At 37.8% G+C, this 27,912-nt stretch overlaps 3 protein-coding genes and 2 long non-coding RNA genes across 5 annotated transcripts; 1 reads left to right on the top strand and 4 right to left on the bottom strand.

The window, feature by feature from the left end:
- Window positions 1-682: 682 nt before the first annotated feature.
- On the bottom strand, window positions 683-2,734 carry LOC116202536. Its single transcript, XR_004156090.1, has 2 exons — window positions 1,652-2,734; window positions 683-1,008 (listed from the first exon to the last, which is right to left on the bottom strand). It is a non-coding gene; the product is annotated as an uncharacterized LOC116202536 (long non-coding RNA).
- Window positions 2,735-7,627: 4,893 nt separating this feature from the next.
- On the bottom strand, window positions 7,628-9,078 carry LOC116203087 (transcription factor MYB77-like). Its single transcript, XM_031534749.1, has 2 exons — window positions 8,618-9,078; window positions 7,628-8,507 (listed from the first exon to the last, which is right to left on the bottom strand). The coding sequence occupies exons 1-2, from the start codon at window positions 8,805-8,807 to the stop codon at window positions 7,717-7,719; spliced, it is 981 nt and encodes a 326-aa protein (XP_031390609.1). The 5' UTR covers window positions 8,808-9,078; the 3' UTR covers window positions 7,628-7,716.
- A 5,245-nt stretch (window positions 9,079-14,323) lies between these two features.
- Window positions 14,324-16,229, bottom strand: LOC116205721. Its single transcript, XR_004156559.1, has 3 exons — window positions 15,785-16,229; window positions 15,359-15,532; window positions 14,324-15,093 (listed from the first exon to the last, which is right to left on the bottom strand). It is a non-coding gene; the product is annotated as an uncharacterized LOC116205721 (long non-coding RNA).
- Window positions 16,230-18,715: 2,486 nt separating this feature from the next.
- Window positions 18,716-20,035, top strand: LOC116202572 (thioredoxin M-type, chloroplastic-like). The gene is made up of 2 exons (XM_031534167.1): window positions 18,716-19,123; window positions 19,551-20,035. The coding sequence occupies exons 1-2, from the start codon at window positions 18,886-18,888 to the stop codon at window positions 19,868-19,870; spliced, it is 558 nt and encodes a 185-aa protein (XP_031390027.1). The 5' UTR covers window positions 18,716-18,885; the 3' UTR covers window positions 19,871-20,035.
- A 245-nt stretch (window positions 20,036-20,280) lies between these two features.
- On the bottom strand, window positions 20,281-27,634 carry LOC116202571 (transcriptional corepressor SEUSS-like). The gene is made up of 10 exons (XM_031534166.1): window positions 27,271-27,634; window positions 25,144-26,745; window positions 24,945-25,064; window positions 24,709-24,757; window positions 24,252-24,466; window positions 24,097-24,165; window positions 23,599-23,696; window positions 23,239-23,332; window positions 22,250-22,319; window positions 20,281-21,773 (listed from the first exon to the last, which is right to left on the bottom strand). Exons 2-10 carry the CDS (start codon window positions 26,350-26,352, stop codon window positions 20,860-20,862), a joined length of 2,838 nt encoding a protein of 945 aa, XP_031390026.1. The 5' UTR covers window positions 26,353-26,745; window positions 27,271-27,634; the 3' UTR covers window positions 20,281-20,859.
- Window positions 27,635-27,912: the final 278 nt, after the last annotated feature.

Below are 27,912 nucleotides of genomic sequence, written 5' to 3'. Positions count from 1 at the left end.
TCCCATGTTTTAAACTGTTAATCCAATAATGTTTTAACTGTTAATCCAATATCGTGTTTGTTCCTAGCGCGAGAGCAATCACCTTCGCATGTGTATGAGGGCTTGTATAAAGAAATAGAAATAAAGACATAGTAAAATTACATATCTTTCAAATCAATGCACTTCTCTTACCAAATACCATAATATTAAATTACTGTGTGGATTATAATGTACTTCAAGCACGTAATATAACACTTCTAAAAATGTAATGTTGCGTTTGGTTTCAAAATTTGATTTTAAAATCAGATTTTGATTTTGAAAAAGAGTGGTATAAATGGGGTTCACCCTTTGACTTTGTATAAGTTATTTTGTTTTGTTGTAGAAAAATAGTAGTATAAATGAGACCTACCCTTTGACTTTATATAAATTATTTTGTTTTGTTACGAATAGAATTAAGTTAAAGTGAAATTTTAAAATCTAACTATGAAACCAAACAAGCCATAAATGTCCCAGACTTACTTTTCCAGTAATTTACAATTAATTTGATGATATTAGAACCAAATTGAATCTAACAATACCCGAACAAAACACTACCTAAATGAGCTTCACATTGGAATCTTAGTTTTTTCCAGTAAGCCTTCATTCTATCAGGTTCTTTGTACAACCCAACAGAAATTAAGAATAGTATACCTCGATCCAAGTATAAAGACAGAAGTGCTTTCTTACTTGTACTTCAAACATCATCCTTACATATCAAAACTCATTCAATTGAGAGAGTACAATATTTTGGTCACCATTAGAAATTTACACATAAAGGTTCCAGAAGCTTATACATCTATCAGCCCAAAGCTCCAAACAAACACGAACAGCCAGATGATTAGTAATTACAAAATAAGGAGCCAGTGTACCCAAAAATCAGGACAAATATTTCAGTAGCAGGCTAGATTATCACCATAAAACTGAGAGACTGCCTCTCGGAAGTCGAGATGCAGCTATTTACTGTCAATTGAGTGTCGCATGGGCTGCAACCTGTAAGAATAAAGTGATGAGTTCCATAAGATTAATATGTCAATAAATGAACAATCAAGAAGACCAACAATTATTGATTTGAACAGCTAATTCAAGTCTTGCGCGGCATCTTTCATGCTCAATTTCCTTGGCAATTGTCCAAAGTAAGATCCAAAACTATCCATTAATTAATGTGAAACAACTTACACTCAGTGTAAAATACCCAGAACTATTTGATCATCCATGTTAAATATCCTCTATAGTTTTCCATGTTATAATGAAACAATTAGATCATTGATAAGCCCAATAAATAAATTAATGACGGTCTGAACAGTAAAAAAACAAAAAACAAAAGAATTGTTTTGAGCTGCCAATTCCTTTTTATGAGAATTAAGCATCGTAGTACATTAACTAGTCATGAAATGAACTACAGAAATCATAATCGCACTATGTATCACCAACAAAGTTAACAGCTTGTGCACGGTTAACCCCACCCTTCTCCTAACCCATTCAGTCCATACATGAGCAAAAAAACCAGAATTAAGAGAAATAATGAAGGGATTGCCTGAAAAGAGAGGCTGGAATGATCCTCTAGTTAAGATATTAACTACTCATTGTCTTGCTTCTATATGTAAATCAATGAAGGGGTAAGAAAAATACATACTGATTAATGATGATCCGACGAATGGAGGGTTGACAATTTAGGTAAATTCAATTGATATGCTGCTGAAGAGAAATCTGAAAACACAAATGGTTCTAAAAAAGAAACAATTATATGACCATCATATATAATTCTCAATTGACATTAGTAAGTCTCGTGCATGTTAGTAAGTAATTGGAGTGTATTATAATAAGTAAAATTATATAATAAGTAAAATTAGGGGAAGGCATGAGATTAAATTTAAGAACACTTACCTATCCGTCCATGAAATGAAATTTAGTTTTAAGACCAGCAAACTGATATTCCAACAATTTTGAAAAATCATTATTGTTGACGGCCTTCTCTAACCTCTCCGGAAACATTTTATTCCCCTTTCTGCTCCTTCTCTTTCCTATCTGCAACACAAAAACCATTAAAACCAGGGCAGCCCAACCCTTCAAATCCTACAATTCAACCTCTATATCGTCCACATAAACAAAGCACGATCATTTAATGGTCGAGGCAACAGAATTAGCAACCAAAATATCATTAATATCATATCTTGTGCCCTATGAACATTAATTTTAGAATCACATTTAGCAGACCCCACTGAAAGAAGCTGTCCAGTGGAAACAGAGATGCCTTGGAATTTGGAATAGGAGTTTCGTCAAACACATGGCATGCATAAACCGAGCAGGAGCTACCATTGAGTCTCGTATTCTGGCGACGAAGAAGAGATATGCAATGATCACTCGATCCTTTGGTTCCGAACCCCAGAGCAGAATAGAACATAGAAATCTTTGGAATGAGAAACACGGGATGAACTGCAAATAGGCAGAGACGCTTCCCCCGACAGAGGTGTTGCAGAGCAATCGCCTTCCGACCCCTTTAAGGGCAAATTCTGTTCTGGGGAGAATGGGGTTGCAGTAAGTTGCCTCTGGCGGTTGGGCAGTTTCATTGCCATTTTCAAATGATAAAGAAAGGTGCAGGAGAGAGTTGCTTTTGGCGGTGAGGAGGCGCAAGCAGGACTACTGGCAGAGTTGCGTTTTGCGTTTTGTGTATATACTTAGACACAAAAAAGGAAATATAAAGTAAATGGGTGCCGTTTTTCATGGACAGAAAAATATAAAAATAACTGTTTGTGACCGGGGCCGAACAAGATTTTCATTCATTTTTTAATATAAATAGTGTATAAATATTCTTTTTCAAGAGGATAAAATACTAATTTTATATTATTTTGGGACAAAATTTTAAAAAAATTCAAAGTTCAGGGGGACAATTGCCCCCTTGCCAATTAACTGGCTCCGCCCCCGTTTGTGACCATTAATATGATATAATATTTTTGATGTATTGCATGTAACTTAAAATTAAAAAATTTGCATGCCAAAAAGGAAATATTCGATTATTTGATCAAGAAATAAGCTTTTTAAAAATGAATTTTAAAAAAAGTGCATTATGGAAAAGAAAATTCTATCATTTAATCTCTAAAAAGGCACTATTCAATTGAATGATCATATTGATGAAAAGGCACCATTAAATTGAAGTGTCATATTTCTAAATAATCAAGAGGTATTAATTAAAATATTCTTTTACATGCATTTAAAGACTGCAATAGAGATTACAGGATTGTCCACATGCATTGAATGAGCGCAATTGGTAATCATAAGAGGTGTCTAAAATGGGAATTATAAGAAATCAAGAAACACAAAAGTGAGCTTCACACTTTTATATATGTTATAGATTATAGACTAAATATATAGATGATTGTTACTCCTAAACTGTGACACATAATATTATATATAGAGAGATTTTAGAAACATAGTACATATGTCTACTAAAGAAGGATCCCAAGGTCTCCCAATAAAACGAGAAGCACCAAGAACAAAGGCTTCGGAAAACAACTGAGCTAAACAAATCAAGGTAACGATTGCATAGACTCCCTATTCCCCAGTTCTCCATCAGAATGTACTTCTTTGATTAATGTATAGATTTTTTAAAATTTTGACTTATGTATTACTTTTTCTCTTTTATTTTTTAGCATGTCTTACACTTTATTAAGTGAGCTATCACTTGAAAAAGATTCGTGGAAAATAAAAGTTAGAGTGAATAAATTATAGGATGCAGTGAACGCAAAGAATAATGACTTAATCAACATGGATATGGTTCCTCTTGATAAAAATGTACATAATATTTTATTTTTTATTACAATATCTATAATGAGTATGATAAATAAACTAATATTTCCAAACTAATAACTTCTTTATCTTTTAACTTTCTTTCAAAAAGAATTTTTAATTTTTTAAAGCCATATAATTTTTGGAACCAGTTGTTACTTTTGATATTTTTATCATCTTTTAAAATCCAATTTTTTATTTATTTTAAAATTTTAAAATATATATAGACATAGATTTGAGGGATCCATCATTATTTTGTCAATTATTTTAACTTTCTATAAAAAAAATAAAATGAATTTTTGATTTTTTAAAATTTTAAAAATATGTAGATTTGCAGGACCAGTCATTATTCTAATCATTTTGACTTTCTTTAAAAAATAATTTTTAATTATATATTTTTTAAAGCTGTATAATTCGTGGAATTGATTGTCATTTTTTCGATTTTTTTCAGCAGTTTTTAGAAAATGAATTTTTGATTTTTTTTTATTTTTCAAAACATATAGATATAGATGTTTGTGTTACAAATATAGATATTCTCTATAACGCATTATAAATATGATGCGTTATATATTTTGCATGATTCCATTAACCTGCGAGTCACATAAACTATTATGTATATTAAATTTTGGTAGGATTTTATCTATAAAAATAGATCATATTTGTATTTTCAAAGGTCTATTACCATATTTGTTTTTCAAAAAAATAAATCAGATCATAATTTTTATAGACATAATTTGTTATCGTATCTATCTTATATCTATAAAAATAGAAAGCGTTTTCTACCGCGTCACGCATATATATGTATCTAATATATAGTTTTAATGATGGTAAATTATGGTTTATAAATTTCAAAACACACATATAATATAACATGTCACGCATGTAGTTTTCTACCATGTCACTCATATATTAAAAAAAGTATAAAAATCGAACATGTACAATCATGTGCAATTCACGGGCTCTACGACTAATACTTATATATAGTTATAATTGAACGATATCTTGACCCATGGCAATGCGTGGACCATATTAGCTAGTATATACAAAAGATGAGAGACTTGAGAAGACAAATTATTTCACTCTCTGCCTCGGCTGTTGACATTCATCTTCTTGTAGTTCGTCCTAACTAAATTGAGAGCAGGGAGAAGGGAAAGTAGACCTCCGATGTCCTTGTCCCAACTCGCGGCGGTTTGGAGATCATCGGGTGGAAGGGGACCTGCAAGGCGCAAGTGTTATTTTTTTGTTATTTCCAATGGTGGCGGCCACCAGTGAGGCCACTACTGTTAACGATAACTAACCAAAAAAAAAGTGTATGATTAATTTTTTTTCTGAAATTTATTATTTTAGAATTTAGTTTAATTTAATTATTTCTTTTTCCTTCAAAAAGGTCACATGGCGTGCAGTTGTTCCATTTTGGTCGGAAAAATGACCGGAGGTGCAGAGTACTCATTTTTCAAAGAGGTCAAGGGTCGTCATACAAAATTTAAAAGGTTGACACACTCCTTGAGTAGAGATCAAGGGTAAACTGCATTTTATTCTTCTTCTTCTTCGTCTTCTTTTTTTTGGCCACGTAAAGGCCTGCACGAGTTATTTTCTTCGATTTCCTACTGTCTAGATCCATTTTCGTCATACAGACATGCGTATATAGGATGATGAAACATCAACCACGTATAATCTATAAATATTTGACAGTATACATTGTCACGTCCATGGTCAAAGAGTTATCATATTAGAAAGAAATCTCGTATTATGATTTGGAGTCACTCAAACTCTAATGATTCGAGACATCAGTAGCATTAAAGTCATCATAATATATTAAACGGCCACTTGCTTCGCATCACGTAAATTAAACTTGTAAACCGAAGGATATACCACAAGTCTCGAATCACCAGTATTTGCATTCGGACGAGTCTCCGGATTGGCTATCTAATTATGTTTTGAGCAAAAAATAATTGTGTTTGGAGCCAAAACACAAATAGTTATTGGGCTTTAAAAATAAATTATTAAGAATAGAAGTTTTATTGGGGTCAATGCGAGACATCTTGCACAAGCTGGGCCGTACATTATTGAGGTTTGATAGAGTCCACAACCCACGATACGCTTCAAATTGGGTCAACCCATGATATTCACATCGAATTAATCAATAACAAAGAGAAAAACCCAAAATATATTTCAAAGGTTTAATAGCGATCTGGGAATCAACCTTAAAAATCAGTTGTGAAATCAATTAGCTCGTGGCAATTGCTTTATGATATTCTTTGTCCTTAGTGAGTTAAATAGATCACGGTATTGTACGATATCAGTTAATATTGTTATATGTAATGTAAGTACATATCTTTGTTCAAGTTAATATTGGCTGCGTTTTTCACTGGAAGTTATACCATCTTTATGTACCATTGGGAACCTAATTCTCGTAACATTTCGTCTTGGATTAAAAACATAACATATCTAAGCCCATATAATTAGCAAAATTGATAAATGTAGTTGTTAAATTTTCCATTCAGCTTTGAAATTGTTCGACTTATATTCAGTCCAAAAATTTGAGTTGATAAAATAGTGAGTTTAATCAGCTTACATACTCAATATTTCTTCGCATTTTTGAATGCGAATTAATGTTTGTTTTAGCCCTCACCGAATGTCCTTAATTCAAGTTCATTTCCATTTAAAAACTCAAACGGTCAATTGATAACACTGAAATCACATATAAATACATGGATACTCCTACAGTTTCTCAATATGGGATTTTAGACCATTTTACCTCTCAACACCCATCTCAACGTTGCCACGTGCCCTTAAACATCTACCCTAAAAAACTAACCTCGAGCCAGGATCCTCCTAGGAGCTAGGGCGAGGGGGGGGACTAATGTGATACACACTTTGGATGCACTCAAATTTGGATCAACATGGTGTGAGCCCACGTGGCATGCGCACGCATATAATCTGCTATGATACCACATTGAATTTACATTAGGCTTATATGGATTTTGGCCTATTTTTGTTTAAAAGATCAAGTTAAGTGATAATATCCAAGTCATGTATAAACCCATAAATATTCCTTCATTTCTCAATGTGGGATTTTTAGTCATTTTATCTCTCAACAAATCTAATTATGAGTCTAATATGATGTGGGCCCATATAAACACATAACACCCACTCTAATCCTATATAAATTTTTCATTAGGCCTATAAATGGTTGGCTTTATATCCCACACAAAAATTCAAGCTAATAAACTTATGAGTGTGATCATCTTATATACTGGCGAATCTTTTTATTTTTGCCATGTGCAATAACAAGTTTCAACACTCACGTGGCAACTTTGCAGTTGCCGAGGAAAAGTTCGCTGGAAAAACCCAATTAGCGAATTAACTAATTTAAAAAAATTTCAATTTTTACCAACATGAATTCGTTTAAGCAGTTTGGGTCTTATTCCGCTTAAATAATATCTCGGGTTCGAGTTCTTATGAATATAAAAAATTCACGCTGGAAAAATTTTAATCCTTAATAAGACAATCTAGTTGAACTGGATTAGTCGGGGTCCAATTGAACTTCTGAATATCAGGATTCATAAAAAAAAATCAATTTTTCAATTTTCCGAGGGACTAGAAACATTCCAGGGAATGACTTCTTAAGAAATCACTCGGTGATTCGCCGATAATTATTTTTGGCGGACTACCCAGGGAGAGCAAACATATAACTTTCATCCTAATTCAAAGATGAAGAAGCTGTCGTGAAACTTCATCGGCAAATAGATATTTAATTAGCAAAATGAAATGTAGTAAATGCAATAGGTTTTTTTTCGGTGGATTAATAAATTCACTAGTTAACTGAAAGCTAAATCAGCTATCCAGAATTCCATTAAATTAGAAAAATTAATCACTACATGAGTTAATGATTTTACCAAATAAGATCATATCTTATGATGAGATTCCGACGCCAAGGAAGTCTATGAATGGAACTTCATCGTGCTTCGATTGGCCACCGCTATCATCACCTTGCACATGCTCACGAGAAGCCGCTGATGACGACCTCATCAATTTAAATAACTTAGCCGATGAATCATCATCATCATGCTGATCACAAAAGCTCACCATCTGATCATGATCCCTATTAATATATTTATTATTTGCGAAGAAAGAGGAAGAAGAAGAAGAAGAAGAATAAAATGGTTGGTGAACGGATTGGCTTAAGCCTTTCGAGCTCTGGCTGTAGCATTTAATATAATTGCCTCCTGATCTCTTGAGAATCCTGTCTTTGTGGCTGTATGTCGATGATGATGCCGGGCCGAAGGTAAAGCTCCATGAAAGGGAACTTGGTGGAGATAGAGCAAAAGTCCCATCCTTGTTAGGGTTTTGAAAATCGAATAACTCGAATGAGGAACTGATTGACTCTTGATCAAGCCCAGGTTTTCTTCCGCGGAATTGAGCCACACCGTTTGGGTCGCTGCAGATGGTTTGATCAGGAAAGGGTGGCCTCACTCTCTTCCCGCGGATCTTCGACTGCTCCCTCTGCTTTCTCGCCATCACGACGTGCCAGTGGTTCTTGACCGCATTATCAGTTCGACCAGGGAACATCCGGGCGATGAGGGCCCACTTGTTACCGTGTATGTGATGGGCTGAGAGGAGTCTCTCTTCTTCCTCATCAGTAAATGGTCTCCGGTTGATCCTGGGGTCGAGTTGGTTAAACCATCTTAGTCTGCAGCTCTTTCCTGCAAGACATGGTGGAAGATCCAATATATAAGCAATAATAATAAACTATTTATTATTTCTTGATCAAATTATGATGAAATATTACTATCTGTATGTTGCATATACTTGCCTGATCTTCCTTCTAGCTTCTCAGCGATGGAGTTCCAGTTCTGGGCACCATACTGCTCAACGAGCTGCCGGAGCTTCTCGTCCTCAGCTGGCCTCCAGTGGCCCCGTGAGCAACAACTCCCGCCCTTAGCTTCGTCTCCTGAACCCGAAAAGTTGGATGCAGGTCCAGACGATTGTTCATCCATGATCATGCACGTTCCCCCAGCCAACACTAGTAATTGTTGTCGATCAGGATCAATATTAACTGGTCCAACTTAATAGATGTCCTTACATACAGTTTGACTAGATGGATTCAAGAAGATGGATAACTCGATACCGATAAGACCGATTAACTGTTCAGCAGTATGTGTATATGTATAGCGGTAGAGAGAGGAACCAAACGGATGATCAGATATATATGAGCAAAGCTGGGGGTAGACGAAGGTTTTGGTTTTTAGGGCTGCGGTGGGAAGTCACTTTTGTTTGGTTACACACGACAAAACTTGATGCCTGCACATATATATATGTGTCACCGTTATATAATTGTACTTGGGCTTATGTGAACGCATATGTATAATTTACAACAAGCAGACGACAAAAATGAATTCTTTTAAAATTTTTCTTTGGCTTATTTAGCTCCCTATCCTATATTTGTTGTTAATTGTCGCTTAATTCATTTGATCAAGTTTTGCTAATTGATTATTCAATATTTAGTTACCCTTTCACAAATCTCAATATCCGTTACCAAAAAAATTCTCAATATCGTCGGTTCATATTTTACGAATAAGGACGATATGCTTTGCGACGATGGTGATGGTGCGCCCGTTTGTTCCAAAAAAAACTAACAGCCTGACAATATCAATTTCTAACATCGTTTCTTACACATAATAAATTAAAATCTTTCTTTTTAGCTAAGACTTATGTAAATAAATTTCTAAGGTAAAACAATCACACAAATGGCATGACTCTTAAGTTCGATTAGTAATTTTGAGACCCGTTTAAACTATTCAATGAAATTTATCTGCCCCAACAAAATAATGAGCTTTATTATAATCAGAAGGATCAGACACACACACATATATATATATATATATGTATGTGTGTCCATATATTTTTTTCGCCTATTCAGTCTAATATAATGAAATAAAAATCATAATAACTTATAAAGGGACATGAATGGTCACCAACGAGTATCAAACATGAAACTTCTTGATTACCAGGTGCGTACGCACTGCACTACATCCTCTCTTTTTTTGTGTGAACCCTGGTATCCGTAACTTAATAGGCCCCAACTAATGTAGTCGGGCTGGGTCAGCCCGTTAAGTGGTAAAACTCTCCCAGCGTGAATTTTCTCCATCCACAAGACTCAAACTTGAGACCTTGCTTAAGAAAAATAAGAGTCGAACCGCTTGAACCAATACATGTTAGTTACACTACATCCCCGTTGATTACATTACATCAATATTAATGTCTTTTTAATATATCTTCCTTAGGAGTTGCCATAATTTGACTGGATACGGAGTCTTCCGGAGGCTGCTAACTGAGTAACATAAGTTATTTACCCATTATAACTAACCCCGTTAACAAATCATATTTTGCAAGTACAGTCTTTACGCAATTAGCAGTACAACCAAGCTGGGAATCATTCACTATATATTAATATATTATTTCGTTATTTAACACGGCGTGTTAGTTTCAAAATAGTTCCTGATGCTCTTTCTTCTACGGTTTTTCTCTGTATCAATGTTTCACTGCTGACAGAATAAAATACATAAAATTTCTATTATAGCAGGTGTCTATTTTCTCTAATTACGAGGGGTATAAGTGATATATAAGTTGATATTTGGGGCTAATTTCTTCATTTTCTGGTCAACCTAATTTCAGTTTTTTCCTCTTCCAGTACTTATCGGGGGATATATGTATCGAGAAAACTAATCGGTTAACCGTTAGCCCTCCTTATTATAATTTCATTTAGATGGCAAGTCAAAACATACAAGATTCTAGAAAATGGTATTTCATTTTTATATTACAATCAAAATAAAAATATATATAGCCTAACCGGATATATATCGATGTATTTCTTGAATGGACTAACAATACATAACCCACGAAATCAAACAACTCATCTGACATTTCTTACGGCTTATCCATTGCCATTTTGACGCCTCTACTCCTAAGTAATTTATGTAATCAAAGAAACTGAAAATTAGCATTCAGCTAATGTTGTTGGGCTAAAAAAAAAAAAAACCTACTATACTAGGCTGTCGGGCATAAGCAATTATATATGACTATCTTAACTTTGATTTATTGAATTACAACCTCATAACAAATAGAAAAAATCTGTCTAGCTGAATAATGTGAATAATTGAATGGATTAATGTATAATTGAAATGCTCTTATGGTTCAAATTAACAGCTAATTAATTAAATTCCACCGTTCTCATCAAGATGCATGTTTACCCGAAAAGGATTTGAAATTGACCTCAAACGTGAGACAGCCCCTCTTATTATGTTCAAAACATATGTGTAAGTTTGATGAAAATCATAACGCACCTTTTAATTTACCTCTGCCCAAAAGAAAACAAATATTAAAGCGAAAAAAAAAACGATTTCTCCTAACCACATCACATGTTTGACATATCAAAAGAGATTTCCTCGAAAACCCTAGACAAACTACTTCGACTACTCCAATCTACCTTTCCTTCTAATATTCACGCCCACAAGTTTTAATCACCCAAACATATATGTAGCCAGTCCCTTTCTAGTTAATCCAAGAAAACCCGACTCTCATGCCCAATTATGGCGTGGACGTTCTACATTCCTTCCGTTCCACGCCACGACCCTAGATATTAGAAAAAGTATATATATGAACGAAAACGTCCTAAGAGTTGGCTCATTCAAAATGAGTAACCATGATGCCAAATGAGATTTAAACTGGAGACCTAATCCTTCCGGAAAAACAGTTTTTGAATCTTTGCGTACAGGTGACCAATTGGATCTGATTACGCATTTCTTTGACTTTGTCTATATATATAGATTTGTAAGCATTGCACAAGAATCGCAGAGGGGGCTACCCTTTTTCTTAGGTGGATCCATTTAATGCATCTTGTTACATGGTAGTTGAAAATGTGCTGGCTTCATTGAATGTGCATGAAGTTTTTGGCAATGTCTAAGGGTTCGAATTTGGAAAGAATAATTATTGATCACTAATTATGGAGACGGATGTTATGGGAATCTTCCAATCTTACACATATGTAGTTGTAATCGGATCGTCATCGACTTCCACCATCACCTCTTTATATATCTTGAAAAAAATCTTATATGACCCTTCCACATATTGAGTTAATTAGCATTTGGTTTGCTTGAACTTGTCTCAATACACAAAAATATTGATCTCATGTTACAAATGTGTCACAAGCTCAAGTTAATTTTTCGTATACGGCGGGTTGTGATCAGGATGTTACAGTCTCTTACTGTTACAGCAGCAGCCTCAAATGGCGATTAACCTCAAAAGTTTGTTTAATTTTCAAAGACGAAACAAAAGGTTTGATTGTTCTGTGGATGTATGGCTGTGACGTGTGACCCAACACACAATTAAGGGGGGTGAAGTGACCCATAAGAATCTGCTTCTTTGGAGTTTTCTTGTATTTTCATGTTTCTATTGAAACCAACCCTCAATTTTTTGTTACGACTTAAAAAAATCTAATGGTGTTCAAAGTGGGGACAAGTACAAAAGTTAGTTGGAATTCCCCAATTATTTATTTATGTTATTATAAGATATATCCTGACAATTAGGTTTTGGTTTATGTCTATTTACAGTGTATGATTCTCTCTTGTTAGTTAACATGATGTTGTTATGTTTGCTAGTGCTTGTGAGAAGATGACATCCCAACTATCCTCTATATAGACATGGTCGCCTATCCAAAATTATCATATCGACGAGTGAAATCACCATTAGCGGACCTTCCCCGTTCTTTCCATATGGTATGGATATACATATGTATATATCCCTATCATATCCAATAAATTTTTTTTATTAGATGTTGATCATCTAATATCACGACAGCAAAACGTTTGAATATTGAAGTTAAGTTAATTGGCACAAACCTCTATCATTACATAAGCGTGCTATATAGATGCATATAGGAAACACAAATATCATCAATGGTCATCAATGGTATATGCTAATGTCATGGTCATGTACTAAGTGCAAATATTGGGTGATTATAACTCATTCACTTGGATATGTAACACCCAATGAAAATGTCTGAAAGTGGGAAGCTGGTTCTACAATGGGTCCACAGATTCCTACTTACAAGTATTTTGATTGGTTCTTACTCATCTAAAGTGGATGAGTAATCCTCATTGAATATTTTCTCATGTACTAATGTCATGGTCAATGTGCTTAATGAACACATGTCATATATATAAAGCATAACCTGAGATATAGTTAAAGGCTATTCTTCCAATTAGCCACGTACATAAATTAAATTATTTGTTAATTACAAATCAACAATATGTATTATCATATGCCTAATCTAGTAATTGATTGGCCAGCTGAAGTAATGATGAGAGGTCAACATTGGCATGCCAAATTCAAGATTAGGTATAAACGCTGATAATATATATATAACACTGATAATAAATATTAGGATGTGATTGCAAAAGAAGTCCAACATTTGTGATCACTTATAAATTTGTCCCAATGTTTAAATTGTTGCAGAAAACGCCAATGCTTTCTAAGTTAACGTTTTGCTAATATGATAAAATGATTCATCACTATATCTTAGTAAAGTGAGTAGCTAAGTTCATCATTGCCGTCTAATGGACCTCTACCATGGTCGCTAAAGATTTCTAACCTTAACGGTAACCTCGAAAGAGATTGACACAGGTGTCAGCTGTGAAACACTTTAAACTCTAAAAAAAAACTCGCAATTGAATAATAGAAGTTATGAAAAACGGTTAAAGAAAAAAATTTGCTAGCTCTTTTATTTTAGCAAATATTTTATATAAGAAGTCTTTCTTGCTACAATTGAAATGCAAAAATTAATTTGAAATTGACTGTAATTATCTATTAACCCATATTAGTTTCATTATTGTTACTATCATTAATTTTAATTCTACGCCGCCATCTATTGCTTGGCTAGGAGATTATCTTATCACATCAAGATAAATTAATTTGGTATTCTATTATTTTTGTATTATTATTTATTTGCTTAGTTTCAAGTTTCATGGGCAGTTTGCTCTTATTTTGAAAAAAAAAAAAAGAAGTTATTTTCTTCGATTACAAGGAATGCCTATGTACTTAGTATAATGAAATAAAATTCTAAAATATCTAATAAAGAGGTACGAGTAGTTTCACATAAGTATCGAATTTAGAACCTCTTGGTCACCAGACGATAGCATGTACCATTGCACTATACCCTATTTGATGAAAAAATATGTTATTTTCAAATAAACAATTGAGTGATGGCCCAAAAAAAAAAACAATGGAGTGGAAGTTGAAACGGTTATCGCTGAACACTTCTTCTCGAGATGACATCCTACCTACCAAATGCCCCGTGCCAAAGTTCAATGCGCAAGCCATGAAATTTAGGTTAAGCGCATATATAATTCAATACTTCAATCATTCAATATGAAACTTCCACGGAGCTCAGCCTGATGGATCCAATGATCTTTTCGATATACAGTCCTGCAAATCATGCTCATATAAACTTTTGAAGAGGCATGAAGTGAATGTGAGAGCCGATCAAATTGTGTTTCACGAAATATATTCACCTCAAAGGATAAACTAAACTATTGTCAGAAAAGATCCAAAAGTGTTGCAACTTCTGCTCCGGATCCATCAACATAATCTTATACTGGCATCTCCGTTTCTCATTTGACATGCTCAGAAAACCTAAGTTACATTTGATTATCCTTTTTCTACAACCAAATGCGTACGCGAGGTTGTAGTATATCACAGGCAATGAGAAGGAAGTCATCTTATGTCAATGCTTAACACCGACGAAACATAGAGCTACCTCAGCCCAGGCCTGGAGCTCTTGCGACACCTTTACAATAGCCTCTCGGCCTTACTGTCGTCTCTGTCTCATCATTCAGCAGCTTCCTCAATCTTCACAGCATAGAATGAATTTTGATTTGGGATTTCAAAAGAAAAGGCACATAGAGGGAATTTTGGCGTGAGGTCAGAGTAATCGCATTACCAGCAAACAATAGGCGTGTCTCCGTGGACTGTACAGATTGTTAGCATAGTATTCATGGGAAAAGCTGCGTACGGGCTGCGGATTCTCGAGTCAATCCATGATAGTACTTCCTATAGTTCAGGTTTGCATTTGGCATCTTTTCTTTTTGAGGAATTCTTCGGGCATGTTAGCAAATACACCATTTCCGCAAGTCTCCCATTCAACTCCTCTTAATCCTTTGCTTGGTTCTCTAAGTATCAATTCAGTTCGGAGAACTGGATCCAGACACAGTGTACCCATTCATTATTTTTCACCTGACAAGCAAAAAATGAAGAAAACACGATGAAGATATGAACAGAACAAAAATAAGTTTGTACTCTTTCTCTGATTTGTTTTGGGCCAGAAAGTTGAATTCAATAATGAGCGGTGAAGAACGATTTCAGTTTCTCTATTTCATGCTTTGAAAACGTGTTCACTGTCGGCTTTCTCAGCCTTCAAGGACTTTTCCAAGCACTAGTATCTAATTCTCCTTCCATAAAGAATATAATGAGCTGTACGAATCGAACTCGGAATGCTAACCTCCATTGACAAGTTCTTCATCATGAGAGCACAGGGGAAAGGAATGTGATGACCCTGAGGAATATTTCTTCACGGTTGAAATCTCGTCGACGAATGAGGAATTCTTGCCCGAGTCGCTCAGAACCGAAAGAAGCTTCTGGCGCATGAATGAAGGAGAGGTACCAAATTCAGGTCCTGTTTCCAGTTAGACAAGGCCAATGCACGGAGAAATTTTAGGAGTAGAATCATGTGAAAGACAAGAATTCGGGACGGAAATATGCAATCTTTCGAAATACTTTGTTCCTTATAAAAATTCTTGCAATGCATAATTCACAAGTTGCATGAGAGACTGGAAATACAGCAAATATCTTCCAAAAATCCATACATCAATGTCCTTCGACCGGAAAAAATGAATATAAGGGCAGTGAACTTGGAGCTGTAACTTACCATGTCTAATTTTTAATAGAGATAGTTCCACAGCCGATCTTGCGCATCTTCAATACTATCAATGTCCATTCCCTGACTGTTTCATCTCCTTGGAGAGAAATCTCCAGGCAAGTATCCTTAGAGCGGGCTTGTATGATTAACCAGGCGGGGGCTTGTTAGAGTACTGCCGTATCAATTACCAAATTGTGATAGGTGCCAACAAGTTTATTCTCTAGCTAGTGAATGCCCGACTAGGATTTGTCTCTTTTTCAACATGCTTAAAATGATCTTCCTGACAAATGAAAATCGATCGAAACATTGGGTAAAATTCAGGTCATTATGGGCAGAGCAAATTGGTCTTGGGCTTGAGACATTAAGGCATGCATGCAAAAAGAGGAGTAACAAACTTGGACATCTCGAAGAGTTGTAGTAACACCTTCCAACATCTAGCTCGTAAGTGATCCCACTAAACCTGCATAGTGTAATTAGGACAATTAATACGTCAGCCAGAAGGATTAAATTACACGATACGGGAGTTTGAACCCGACTGTATAATGCTTACTCAAAACATCATGGTAAATTTTTCTTTGGAAAGAAGTCCTCTTCAGCCCGTTTTCACATGCATGCAATGAAGAAGTTGCCCATGAAATATCTCGTTCAATCATTATGATAATTTCTTATCACGCCGACCCAAAAGAAGAAATTTGCTCGCGACAAGAACAACAGTAAATTCATTCCCACACAGACCCAACAAGAAGACAAGATGGGAACTTGCGATTATTTTCCCCTTTTTTCTTTTTCTATTTTTTTCCCTTTTCGTTTTGTCATGTTCCCTTTCCTCAGGCCCAAATAAGGCCCACTCCATGTCTCTTCATTAATGGGTCAATCAGGTTGCGCCGGCTGGGCCCCCTTGGCCCGCCCACTATGTGCAGAAGGCACAGATCGCCCGTTTCACGCACAATCGAAGTGCCAAGTGGGAATATCACATATGTTTTAGGGTAAATTACAAAAAAAAAGAAAAATTTAAATTTTGCACTTTGTATCAATTTAGCATGACCTATTTTTATATCATAGAAATTCACCAACTATCATTTTGATATCAATTTTAGCACGACGATAATTTTTCCATCAATTTTGACAGATTTCAAATTGCCAACAATCCCACATGATCAGTGCCGATGGCCCCTAGAGAGGCCCCCACCACTCGAGTTAAACAAAAAAAAACATTATTATAAAAGGGAATGGCAAAAGGGGTCAGCCGTGGGGGGCCTCGCCAACAACCAACCGTACCTCGCCCCTACCCCAAAGGATGGTGGCCGTTGGCGGGTCCCCATGGGCAACCCCCTCATTTCCCGATGTACTATCTCCATCTTTAAAAAAAAAAATCGAGCAGAGGGTGCATAGCGAACGGTCACCCACCCCCTAATTGAGCTTGTCGATGACCTTAGTGGTCGTCAGCAATCCCCATTAGGGGCGGTGGCCGTCAGCAAGACCCTCACTACCGACCTCCTTATCTTTCCCCTTCCATCATAATCTTTTTTTTTTTTAGTTCAAGGGTGGGGACCTCGCTGGAGGCCACCACCATCCTTGTGGGGTCACCAGCGACCCCTAAGGTTGCCAAGCACCCCAATCAGGGAAGTGGTCAGTCGCTAGCGAGATCCCCACCATTGGCTCCCCCTCCCTCGTCTTCATTCAAAACTCGATTGGGTTTTCCTATTTCTTTATTTTTTCCTTTTTTTATTTTCAGAATATTTTTTTATTAAAAACATTGGTAAATCCGTTAAATTTGACATGGTGTTAATATTGATATTAAAATGATAGTCAGTGAATTTTCATAATAAAAGAAATAATTCGTGCTATAATTGATGCAAGTATAAATTATAATGTTGTGGAATTACTTTCACTGTTGACACTCTCATGATCTGATTCCAGTTCACCTCGATCTATTGTCTTTTCTTTAGACTTACCAAAAGCACCTTGGACTTGGAGATTACAAAGCAATCTCTTCACTGAGGTATGTTCTTGTCTATAGATCACGATCATAACTAGTTTTGGTGGATAATAGTTTTAACTTGTCATCGGTGCGTGGTTGATGAATAGCTCGGAGAAAAATAACTTAGGGTGAGGCCGACTGCAAGAGTTCTCCCCGTATCTAATATCCCAACGACCTGTTGATTTGAAAAGAAATCCCAGGTTTACGTGGCTTGAACTTGGAAGCTGGCACTAACACTACAAATAACTATCAAATGGAACGACCAAACATAAATTAGTTCAAGCGATTCGACACTTGCTCCGCTTAAGTAAGGTCTCAGATTTAAGTTTATGTGAATACAAAAAATTCATACTGGAAAATTTTTAACACTTAGTGAGCCGACCTGACTTGATCGGATTAACGGGGCCGAATTGAGCTTTTGAATACCATAACTCACATTAAAAACACTATCAAATGAAATGACGACACGAGAATCCGACTGTCAGTTGACTGAACTTTGAAGAGGGAAATAATACGCACAGCCGCAGCTATTTATCAAATGAAATGATTAGTAAATGCGGTTTTGATTAGCAAACATGTCTGAACATGGAAAAGGAAAATCAATGTGGCCCACTCAAATGGGCAAGAAAATCTTAAATACTCCCTTATATATATTTTTATATATTTTCATATAACGTGACGAGAAAAAATTAATAAATTATTTATTTATGATAATTGAGTACATAATTAACACTTATTTACTTATTTGTTATGATCTAATTAGTAATTTTTTTCATGTTGCGTGACGATATAAAATCACCGAAAATTCTTTCGTTAAAGTTGGTGACACCGTCCTGTCACAATTCCAAAACATTGGACCGTTCTTTAATTTTTATTCAAGGGTAGAAAGGGATCTCACTTGGACTTGCAGAATGTTATCCACAGCCTATGAAGCTCCCTCAGCACCTCACAATTCTTCAATAATATCCACTTCACAACCTCCCACCAAAATTAGCCCCAAAAAAGGGAGAAACACAGAGGACGCTGCAACTATATTTTAGTAGTTTAACGGCTAAGCTACCCCGTTCGAGGAATCAGAGAAGCTGACTGTAGGGAGAAGGTGTGAGTAGAAATTCATTTACCGGTCGGTATGGAGCATTGCCTTCTTCGGATGAGCGCGACGGGCGCCGGTACCGCTAGAGCAGGAGTTCTTGTGCAGTGTCACCATCCCAATGTTGCTGTGTCGGGGAAGAGGTTAAGCTTTTTGGGTTGCACCGGGTTGAGGAGATTCCCTACCTCGGGGTTGTCGTCATTGGCCTCCTCTGTCGCGCGCTCTCCGGCCCGGAAGTCGCTGGTTGTCTGCAAGGCTCGTGAGGCGGTCGATGAAGGTTTGTATACTCTCTGCTCATTTCTTGTCGTACATACTTCAAAGTGAAGTCCTTCCTTCGTGTAGTTTTGCCCAGCACTTGTAATACGTTTCGTTGCCATTGAGGAAAGCATGTTAGGATTGAAAACGTTATCGGAGTTCTTCTGAATGACTCATCGTGTTCTTTTCGTTTCCGGTTAGAGGAGGATTTTGATGGAAAACTAGAGCACAATGACATCATCCAGAAAATCCGTAACATAGTCAGAGCAAAATAACGAATAAAAATTATTACAAAGCATTTTCCCCTTAAACCATGGATCCGGCCTGAAACTAGCGAACTGGTTAGAATTCGAAACTAATGGGAAAATTGGCAATTTATCGAATTTTTTCAATCGTTCAGTAGATTGGACTGAGTTGAGGGAAGTGAATATGTCTCTGAGTTCATGCAGTGAAAGCGGTGACGGACTCGAGCTGGAACAACTGCGTGATAGAGAGCGAGACCCCTGTGCTGGTGGAGTTCTGGGCCCCGTGGTGTGGACCCTGCAGGATGATAGCGCCCGTGATCGACGAGCTTGCCAAAGAGTATGGGGGAAAGATCGCGTGCTATAAGCTCAACACTGATGACTGCCCCAACATAGCCACCCAGTACGGGATCAGAAGCATCCCGACCGTTCTCTTCTTTAAGAACGGCGAGAAGAAGGAGAGTGTGATTGGTGCCGTGCCCAAGACCACCCTATCTGCTACCATTGAGAAGTATCTAGATGCCTAAAAATCGAGATTTATCCAATTTAAAGGGAGCACTTCTGTGGATTCTTTGCAAAGATGTATACCTTCACGTACTTTCGGTCTATGTATGTGTAAGTACTTTGTAAGACCTTCCCAACTTCTCCAGGCCTGTATATGATCTGCTGTCCACTCTGATTCATCCCGCGAATTTGAATCCTCAACCGACGATCAACAGAGCAATTGCTGTTAGATCACTCCACCCTTCTCGGATGCTATGAACGGCTTGTATGCTCTGTTACAAATTGCAGAACACATTTAACTGTTGGATCGAAAATGATCCTTGGCATACAACCCCGGCTCACGAATATCATACCACCATTCCCGTCAAACAGAAAACTTTGATCATATTGTCAAGGAAACTATGGATAGCATAAAGATGAACAAATTCTACGATTTGGGCGAAAGACAAAAATTTCAATTGAAATGAACAAGAAGATGAATTTCAGAGCTATTTCACCAAAAGATCACTGTAACAAGAGGACCAAAAAGTTATACACTGATACTGCTTCTAGGCCAACATTTTATACATTGAGACAGGGAAAGAGGTTCCTATAAACGACTCAAAGGGTGAGTGGTGGACGTAATACACATCACAAGTAGCAGCTCCATCAGGCAGTGGCTCAACCCCTCCCGGTATTGGGAATTCCCGATCACATTTGGTTAGTTGGATAAGACCCACTGTATCGGAGTTAAAAAAAAAAAAAAAACCAGAGAAAGCCACTCCACAGAAGTCGAAAGCCCCTAATCAACATATAAGAGCGCCAAACTCTTTTGTATCAAAGCCATCAATAAACATATGTATATTAGCCTTCTCCAAGATTAGTAAGAGAACTTGGGAGGGAAAAATCCCTGGGAGCTGCTCGGTTTGAGTTCTTCTCAAACAATTGCATTCAGCTTTTCTGCCAAATCTCAAGCAGCAGCGTAAGATGCATTTGGGGAATGGAAACTGCAATGCTATTTCACTGGACCTTTTCATGGAGATGGCTTCCAATCGTACTGAAGATTGTTGAAGCCATTCACAGCTCTTAACCCATTCAGTATTTGGTTATTCATATCAGACTGACGGTTCATGCTTTGCCCTTGAACCATCGATCCCATTCCAACTCTTCCATTCATCAGCGGATTACCATTGCCAACTGAATTTCTGAACCCATTGACCATTGCGGGCTGCGCACCCATTTGGCTGAAGCTGCTTGGCCCCAAGCCTGGATTATGGATGTTAGGCCCATTTAGGCCTCCAGTGTTGATCCCAGGTATAATCCCATTCACATGACTGGACTCATTCCCTAAAGAACACATACCTGACATAGCCCCAGAACCATTGAGTGGGGTAGACATCATTTCCTGCAATATTTTCTGGACCGAGCTCTGATTCTCGCTCTGATCTGCTTCGCTCGAGATTCCCTGTTGTTGAAGGGATGCATTTGCAGGTGAATTCACAGAATTCAAGATATCCACAGAACTCCGACTTGGGTTATTAGATGAGGATGGTGTCGGTGACTGAAATGGAGATGCGTTGGGTTGGGTCTGTGGGATGGTTGTCGTAGAGGAACCCGGAGATGCAATCTGAACACCACTAAATGCTCCATATGGACTGCCTGTGTTACCCATCGAACTTTGCTGCCTGGAGTTCATAGAATTTTGGTGCAGAAGACCTATAATCGTGCTAGAAGAGGCGGACGTGGATGCGATGTTGATCGAGTTATCTCCACCTGCTACACTGTTGCTTGGATCAACTTGCATTCCTGTGACCTCAGAAGGGGCCGGATCAGTTCTTGTGCTCTGAGACATTGATTGCTGCGGATGCTGCTGTTCCTCTGGTTGTTGAGGTGTGTTTTGTAAGCCTGACGAGCCACTTGTTCTTCGTGGGTACTTCACCAAGCTCTCTGGTAAAAGAAATTCCAGATAATAATATTTGCTCAAAATGATGCATATTTGGTTCTGTAATACTTTGAAACGAGCATAAATATGAAGAATATCACACTTTAATTGCTAAAAATGCCATTTCCCTAAATGCTTTCACGTGGTTTTGCACTTTTTTTTTTAATGTTTTGCAAATAAACACATTTTTCATTTCCACATTTATGTATGAGCCAGAAGGAAAGATAATGAAATTTATGCTGGCCATGAAAGGCAAAATCATTTTAGGGGAGAAAAGGGGAACTCAGATGACATGCATGTGGATTTTTAACACCGAAGTCAATGTAGTAGATGTATTGAATTCCAGAAGCACCTTTATTATCAGGACTTAAAGCATTTATTTTGCTGTCCTTTCTTCAACACCTCACTCAAACAGGACTTGACAGTTGCAAAAGTAATGACATGGAAAAGTAGAATAGAGGATAACTTGCAGAAAGCTTACCCATAGGTCCACTTTCTGTTTCCCTGCTGTAATCAATTAAATCTTTCATACTATTGACCACTTCCGATATCTGCAATGACACCAAAAAGATAGTTAGCTAGCTAAAGAAAAAGCTGGATAACAGGGCACCAAGACAGACTGACAAAAGGTCACATAATTATTGGGGAGATATTTGCTCACAAATATCAGACATAAAAGTGGTGACACGAAACACACTTTGTGTCACCCTAAAACCTATGCAGCAGAATATTATCTATTGGGCAACCTGCATGGCCTGTATAACAGAATTGACCTGTCAAGTTGGCTGGCAGGGTGTTCACATAAGCCACGGGGACTTAGTCATGTGAAGCTGAGACACCTCATTATCAACCAAAAAAAACAATAGTAACAGACTCGTAGAGACTGTCAGTCAGTCTTGGGGAGTTACAGAAATTCAGTGTCATTTTACTGCCATTTTTTACAATAGAAATTTATGCTACGTTTGGTTTCAAAGTAGGATTTTAAAATCAGATTTTGATTTTAAAAAAGAGTGTTATAAATGGGGTCCACCCTTTGACTTTGTATGAGTTATTTTGTTTTGTTGTTGAAAAAGAGTGGTATAAATGGGGGCCACTCTTTGACTTTATATGAGTTATTTTGTTTTGTTGTGGGTAGAATTATGTTAGAGTTGTGATTTTAAAATCACACTCACAATCCAAACAAGTCACAGTGAGGGAACAGTTGCTACATTTTCTTCCCATTATACTCACTACTTTTTGTGTGCGCGCGCATGCGTGCACGTGTAAGAGAAGCTTATTGTTGTCACAAACATTTTCCATCTCACATTACTTTCCATTCTGCCCACACCAAATTAAAGCACACAGTCAAACTGTGGGATAAAACAGCAATATGCAACATTCTCAGCAACTACTGACATAACCATTAAGGGATAACGCTAACAGGTAACTTAAATAATAACATTTTTCGCATCAAGAAATTATGGGCATCACCTGAAGACAGCGGACGTATCTTTTTGTATACCCCAATTCATTCACTAATGGAACTTCCAGAGCTTTTGCCAATTGGCGAGCAGATGAGAGAAACCTAAATTGACAACATATGTTCAAAAATAATTCCAAAACAATTGTTGATATAGTGCAATGCTCTGTCAACGGGACAAAACAATATTCAGATGAAATGAACCAGTCATATAACAAGTTCATCAATACAGGCTAAGAGTAAGACTTCCCCTAGGCCCAGGGCATTGAAAAATCTAGATATGAAATACAGGAGCTACTAACCTGACCAGATACAACCCAGATACCTTTTTAAATCAGAAAATCAAGGACTGTCGTTGCAAGAAAACTCACATGTTACAATTATTCTGCAATTCTGGCACAGACAAGTTAGATGATGCATTTTGAGTGGCTGCCTGATACTTCTGTGCTGCAGCTCCCAACTGACTCACCTACACAGAGCAGCAAGTCGCATGCATTGGCAAGACACGCAATGCAAAACAAACAAAGCTGGGAAGCATGCGCGTTTCGTGTAAACAAAGAAAAAGTATGTCTAGCATCTACTTAGCAATCTGATAATCGAAGATGGCCTATTTAGGATACTTGTCAAGCCTAATCATTGCATATTAATGTTTTAAACAGAGTTGAAAAGTTATAAAAGTCGTTCTAATTGTTAAAATAAATTTTGTCAGTTATTTCACATTATAATTGTTTAAAAGCTATAAAATTCATTCTAATTGTTAAAATAAATTTTGTCAGTTATTTCACACTATAATTGCGATAAAGAACTCTCATGGCAATAAACTCATAAATAAATAAATATATATATACACATATATATCTCTGACCAACCTGAGGTATCAACAATCTTCGAGGAATAAGTTCTTCATGATGCCTCGCACAAAATTCCCAAGAGCATATCTGCCAGTTACAAAAGACGTTAAGAAGGCAGTGAAGAAGGGCAACCTAGAAACTCAGTGCCAAAATATTCTTCTCAAATAACTTACCTTCAGGTCCTGAGAGAAAACAACTCGAAGTTGACCATCACGGACTACACGGAGCTGCTCAAACACACTCTCCTGTATTGCTTTTGCATAATCAAGAACAATTTGACCCGAAGAATTCTGATATTCCTGAGGCATATCAACATTTAGCAGTTCTTCCACGGTACCGCTTTCATACTTTATTTTGAAGAGTCTTGGAAGGACTTCAACTGTTGCTTCTGAATGTACAACAGAAATAGCTATTAACAATTGTAAAATCCACAAGGTAAACGGTTGAGATATAGGGCATAATGAGAACTCCACAAGAGAAAAGAGAAACTCAACCAATTAAGTGAGAAAATTTCAGCCCATAAGCCACTTAAATCTCAATATTAGACCCATGTGCCATTTAATTCCACTAATTTAAACCCATGAGCCACTTCAAGGTAAAAATTGTTATGCTGAGACGAGAAACACATACCAAAGCCACGGCCTGGTTTCCGGTTGCAGATATCGCAGTGCCAGACATCCTGTCAAAACCATGTTAATTGACAGGACTCCCTGAAGAAGGATTCTAAAAAAAAGAAAAAATTGCTGACACAAAGAGGTACGTGCATCACAACCATCTGGTGAATTCCTAGGCGAAGCAAGCTTATTACAAAGATACAGGGCTCTATTAGGTATTATCAAATTGATAAATTTTGTATAGCAGCGGACCTGAGGAAAAACTCCAGTTGTCTGTCGTCCACTTCCATACATTGAGACACACCACTTTTTCTTCGCGTTGGGGGCAAAATACTCCGCCACAAATTTTCTCCAAAACTCAATATTATTATCCTATAAGCACAAAGAAATTTATTCGCTCATCAGTCGCCCTCTAAGGTAATAAGAATTCACTCATAAGAGAGAGTGAAACCTCTGGTCTGTGTTGTTGCCGATTCATGTAATGCGTGATGCGCCTAGCACAAGTTCCAGGTTCATAAGCAGGTCTGATAGGAGACCTCAGGGGTAAATTCTGTTGCTGAAACTGCGGTGGGAATTGACCTCGTTGTTGAGGAATCTTCATGAGCTGCTGTTGTTGGTGTTGCTGGAGTTGCAATAATCTATGTTGATGCAACATATTGATTTGGGCTGCAGCTGCTTGTGGAGACTGCCTTGTCATTTGCAGCAATTGTTGATGCTGCTGCTGATGCTGCTGCTGATGCTGTTGCTGCTGCTGCTGCTGATGCTGTTGCTGCTGCTGCTGATGATGATGATGATGATGCTGATGCTGATGCTGATGCTGATGCTGCTGCTGCTGCTGCTGCTGCTGCTGCTGATGCTGATGCTGCTGCTGCTGCTGCTGCTGCTGCTGCTGATGCTGCTGCTGATGCTGCTGTGATTGCTGCTGCTGCTGCAGAAACAGCGATGATTCTGAGTGACTCGGTTCCAGCTTCACGGGTGCAAGGCCTCTCATACTCTGAACTTGCTGGGGCTCTAACTTCACTGGACCAAGATTCCTTAATGACTGCAATTGCTGTTGCTGCTGCTGAGGCAGTGGCCGCTGCTCTCCCAGTTGATCACTTGCCGTTTGAGGCTCTAATTTGACAGGTCCAACGCCAGCCATCCCTCCACGAATTGACTGGAATTGTTGTTGGGACTGCTGCTGCTGGGTGTTCTGAGAAGCAGAGAACTGTTGCACCATGTGCTGACCATTCTGGAAATTTTGTGGTTCAAATTGTTGAGGGGTGGAATGATCAGGTCTCAAATGGGTACTGGATGCACTAGAAAATTGTTGCCCTTGGAGTTGACCAGAAACACCAGGATATCCGTTACCAATACTTGACAAAGAATTAGATTCAGCCCCAGTATCAATGCCAGTTCGCTGGCTGCTCCCTGAAGCAGGCAGCACAGCATTTCGACCACTATTTTCAAATGATTGGTTCAGTTGAGAAGACACATTGAGTACATTCCCGAGCATATTCATATTATTGAACTGACCACGAGGAGACATCAGGGAATTAAAAGCATTTTGGTTGGGCATTGACCCCCCTTGAGCTCCTGACAGACTCGAGCTTGACCTCAAAAGTGAAGGAGGAATGGATTGGGCACCACCAGTTGGAGCCGGTGGACCAGAAGGGACCATCTTTCCAATCTCAATATATGAAGCCTAACTTTCTGGGCCTAATATGATATAGAACTCCAGCAAAACTGTCTAATGTGCTCTTAAGGAGGAAAGCCTAAAACAACATCAATGCAATGAACTATTAGATAAGAGAAATGAACAAAAACCAGAAGATCTGACGTTCAACCCAGAAATGATTTGACCCTCAGACTCGAGACAATAAGAGTCCTTATTGTGAAATAACATGAATGAGCAATCTTTGCGCCGGAGCATGTGTGTCTGAGTTCTTCCAAGCAGAAGACACAAGCCGTAGATGACCAAAACCAAGGAAGAATCCCCGTGTTTGAGCATTTTAGATATCCACTAGCAACACGGAAAGATGCCAAATCTTCACCCCGCCTTCTCATGGAAACTCTGCATATATTGTGATTATATCAGATCCACCATAGCCAGGACCATTCCATCATAGAGCTGGCAGAGCAATAAATCTATAACAAAGCTCGGTTCCTGCCTCCGAAAATAACAAACTTATCACCCAAAATCCCCCACCAAAAACGCCTCACATTCAGCTCATTGGAGTGCCAGGAAAACCAGTGTCAGCTGACAACACCCAAACTACATCACAAACAAGTAGATTCCCACAAAAGGGGGAAGGGGGGGGGGGGGGGGGGGGGGGGGGGGGGGTGGGGAAGCAAGTCTAACCTGAAATCGAAACAACAATATTAAAAAAAATCAGCTTCTCCCCAGCAAAATCACGACCATGAAATGGGAAGGTCCAAAGAATAATCCAACAAGCAATAATAGTCACCGCAGCTGGAACCGCCCCGATCGATCGCAAATCAACGATCCGGCGCTGCTACGATACAAGCTTCACAAAGCAAGCTTGGAAACGCCGAAAGCACAAAAGATGGAAGCCAGGCGGCAGCTCGGAGAACTTACATGAGCTGGAAATTGAGGAAAGCGGAACGGAGACTTCGAATTCACACTGATCGGCAGCTCATCTTCATCACTTCCCCGCCCGATTATGAGTAGAGGAATATCCTGAGGAGGCTTCTCTTGCTGCTGCTTCCTCAGTACATCTCGGGTGAGTTTCTTCTTCCCCCTCCGTCTCTCTGGTTTCGTCTCAGGGGAACTGAATTGGACGCTTCCACTGTTGTATGTGACCTGTTCTTCGCTGTGTAGCGAGAGAGAGAAGGGGAAGAGGATGAAAGAAGAGAGAGAGAGGTGGTGGTGTCCTTGCGGACGTCAAAGTAGTATTCGATCGGATTGAAATTTTTCTCAGTTCCTTCTCTCAAATGAAGTCAAATATTATTCCTCTCTCTCTCCCCTCTTTTTTTTCATATTGGTCTCGCAATTTCGTGACAAAATATCCCACTTAATAATGTTTCTCAAATTCGAACTTTTACTCTTCGGGGATCATAACATATTTCTCGAATCCGAGCTCGTATTCGAATTTGTATTTTTCTCCTTAGTCGATGATACCATTTACCACTCAATTCACGGTTTGTTCATTGTTGATCTCTCTCTCCTCTTTTTGCAATGATGATGATGCAAGTGGATGATGCCATGTCATTGGACCAT

The sequence above is a fragment of the Punica granatum genome, chromosome 4 (assembly GCF_007655135.1).
Source record: "Punica granatum isolate Tunisia-2019 chromosome 4, ASM765513v2, whole genome shotgun sequence".
Lineage (NCBI taxonomy): Eukaryota > Viridiplantae > Streptophyta > Magnoliopsida > Myrtales > Lythraceae > Punica > Punica granatum.
The sequence above is the reverse complement of the archived record's forward strand: the minus strand, read 5'-3'. Positions and strand labels throughout refer to the sequence as shown.

Bases quoted from the DNA above. Each gene is read 5' to 3' on its own strand.
- LOC116202571 (XM_031534166.1), bottom strand. From the start codon at position 26,352: ATGGTCCCTTCTGGTCCACCGGCTCCAACTGGTGGTGCCCAATCCATT. The intron at 24,758-24,944 runs GTCCGCTGCTAT...TGGTTTTGACAG, and splicing joins CAACTGGAGTTTTTCCTCAG to GATGTCTGGCACTGCGATAT. The intron at 24,467-24,708 runs GTATGTGTTTCT...TTGTACATTCAG, and splicing joins GAAACCAGGCCGTGGCTTTG to AAGCAACAGTTGAAGTCCTT.
- LOC116203087 (XM_031534749.1), bottom strand. From the start codon at position 8,807: ATGATCATGGATGAACAATCGTCTGGACCTGCATCCAACTTTTCGGGT. The intron at 8,508-8,617 runs GCAAGTATATGC...CATGTCTTGCAG, and splicing joins GAAGCTAGAAGGAAGATCAG to GAAAGAGCTGCAGACTAAGA.
- LOC116202572 (XM_031534167.1), top strand. From the start codon at position 18,886: ATGGAGCATTGCCTTCTTCGGATGAGCGCGACGGGCGCCGGTACCGCT. The intron at 19,124-19,550 runs GTTTGTATACTC...GAGTTCATGCAG, and splicing joins TCGTGAGGCGGTCGATGAAG to TGAAAGCGGTGACGGACTCG.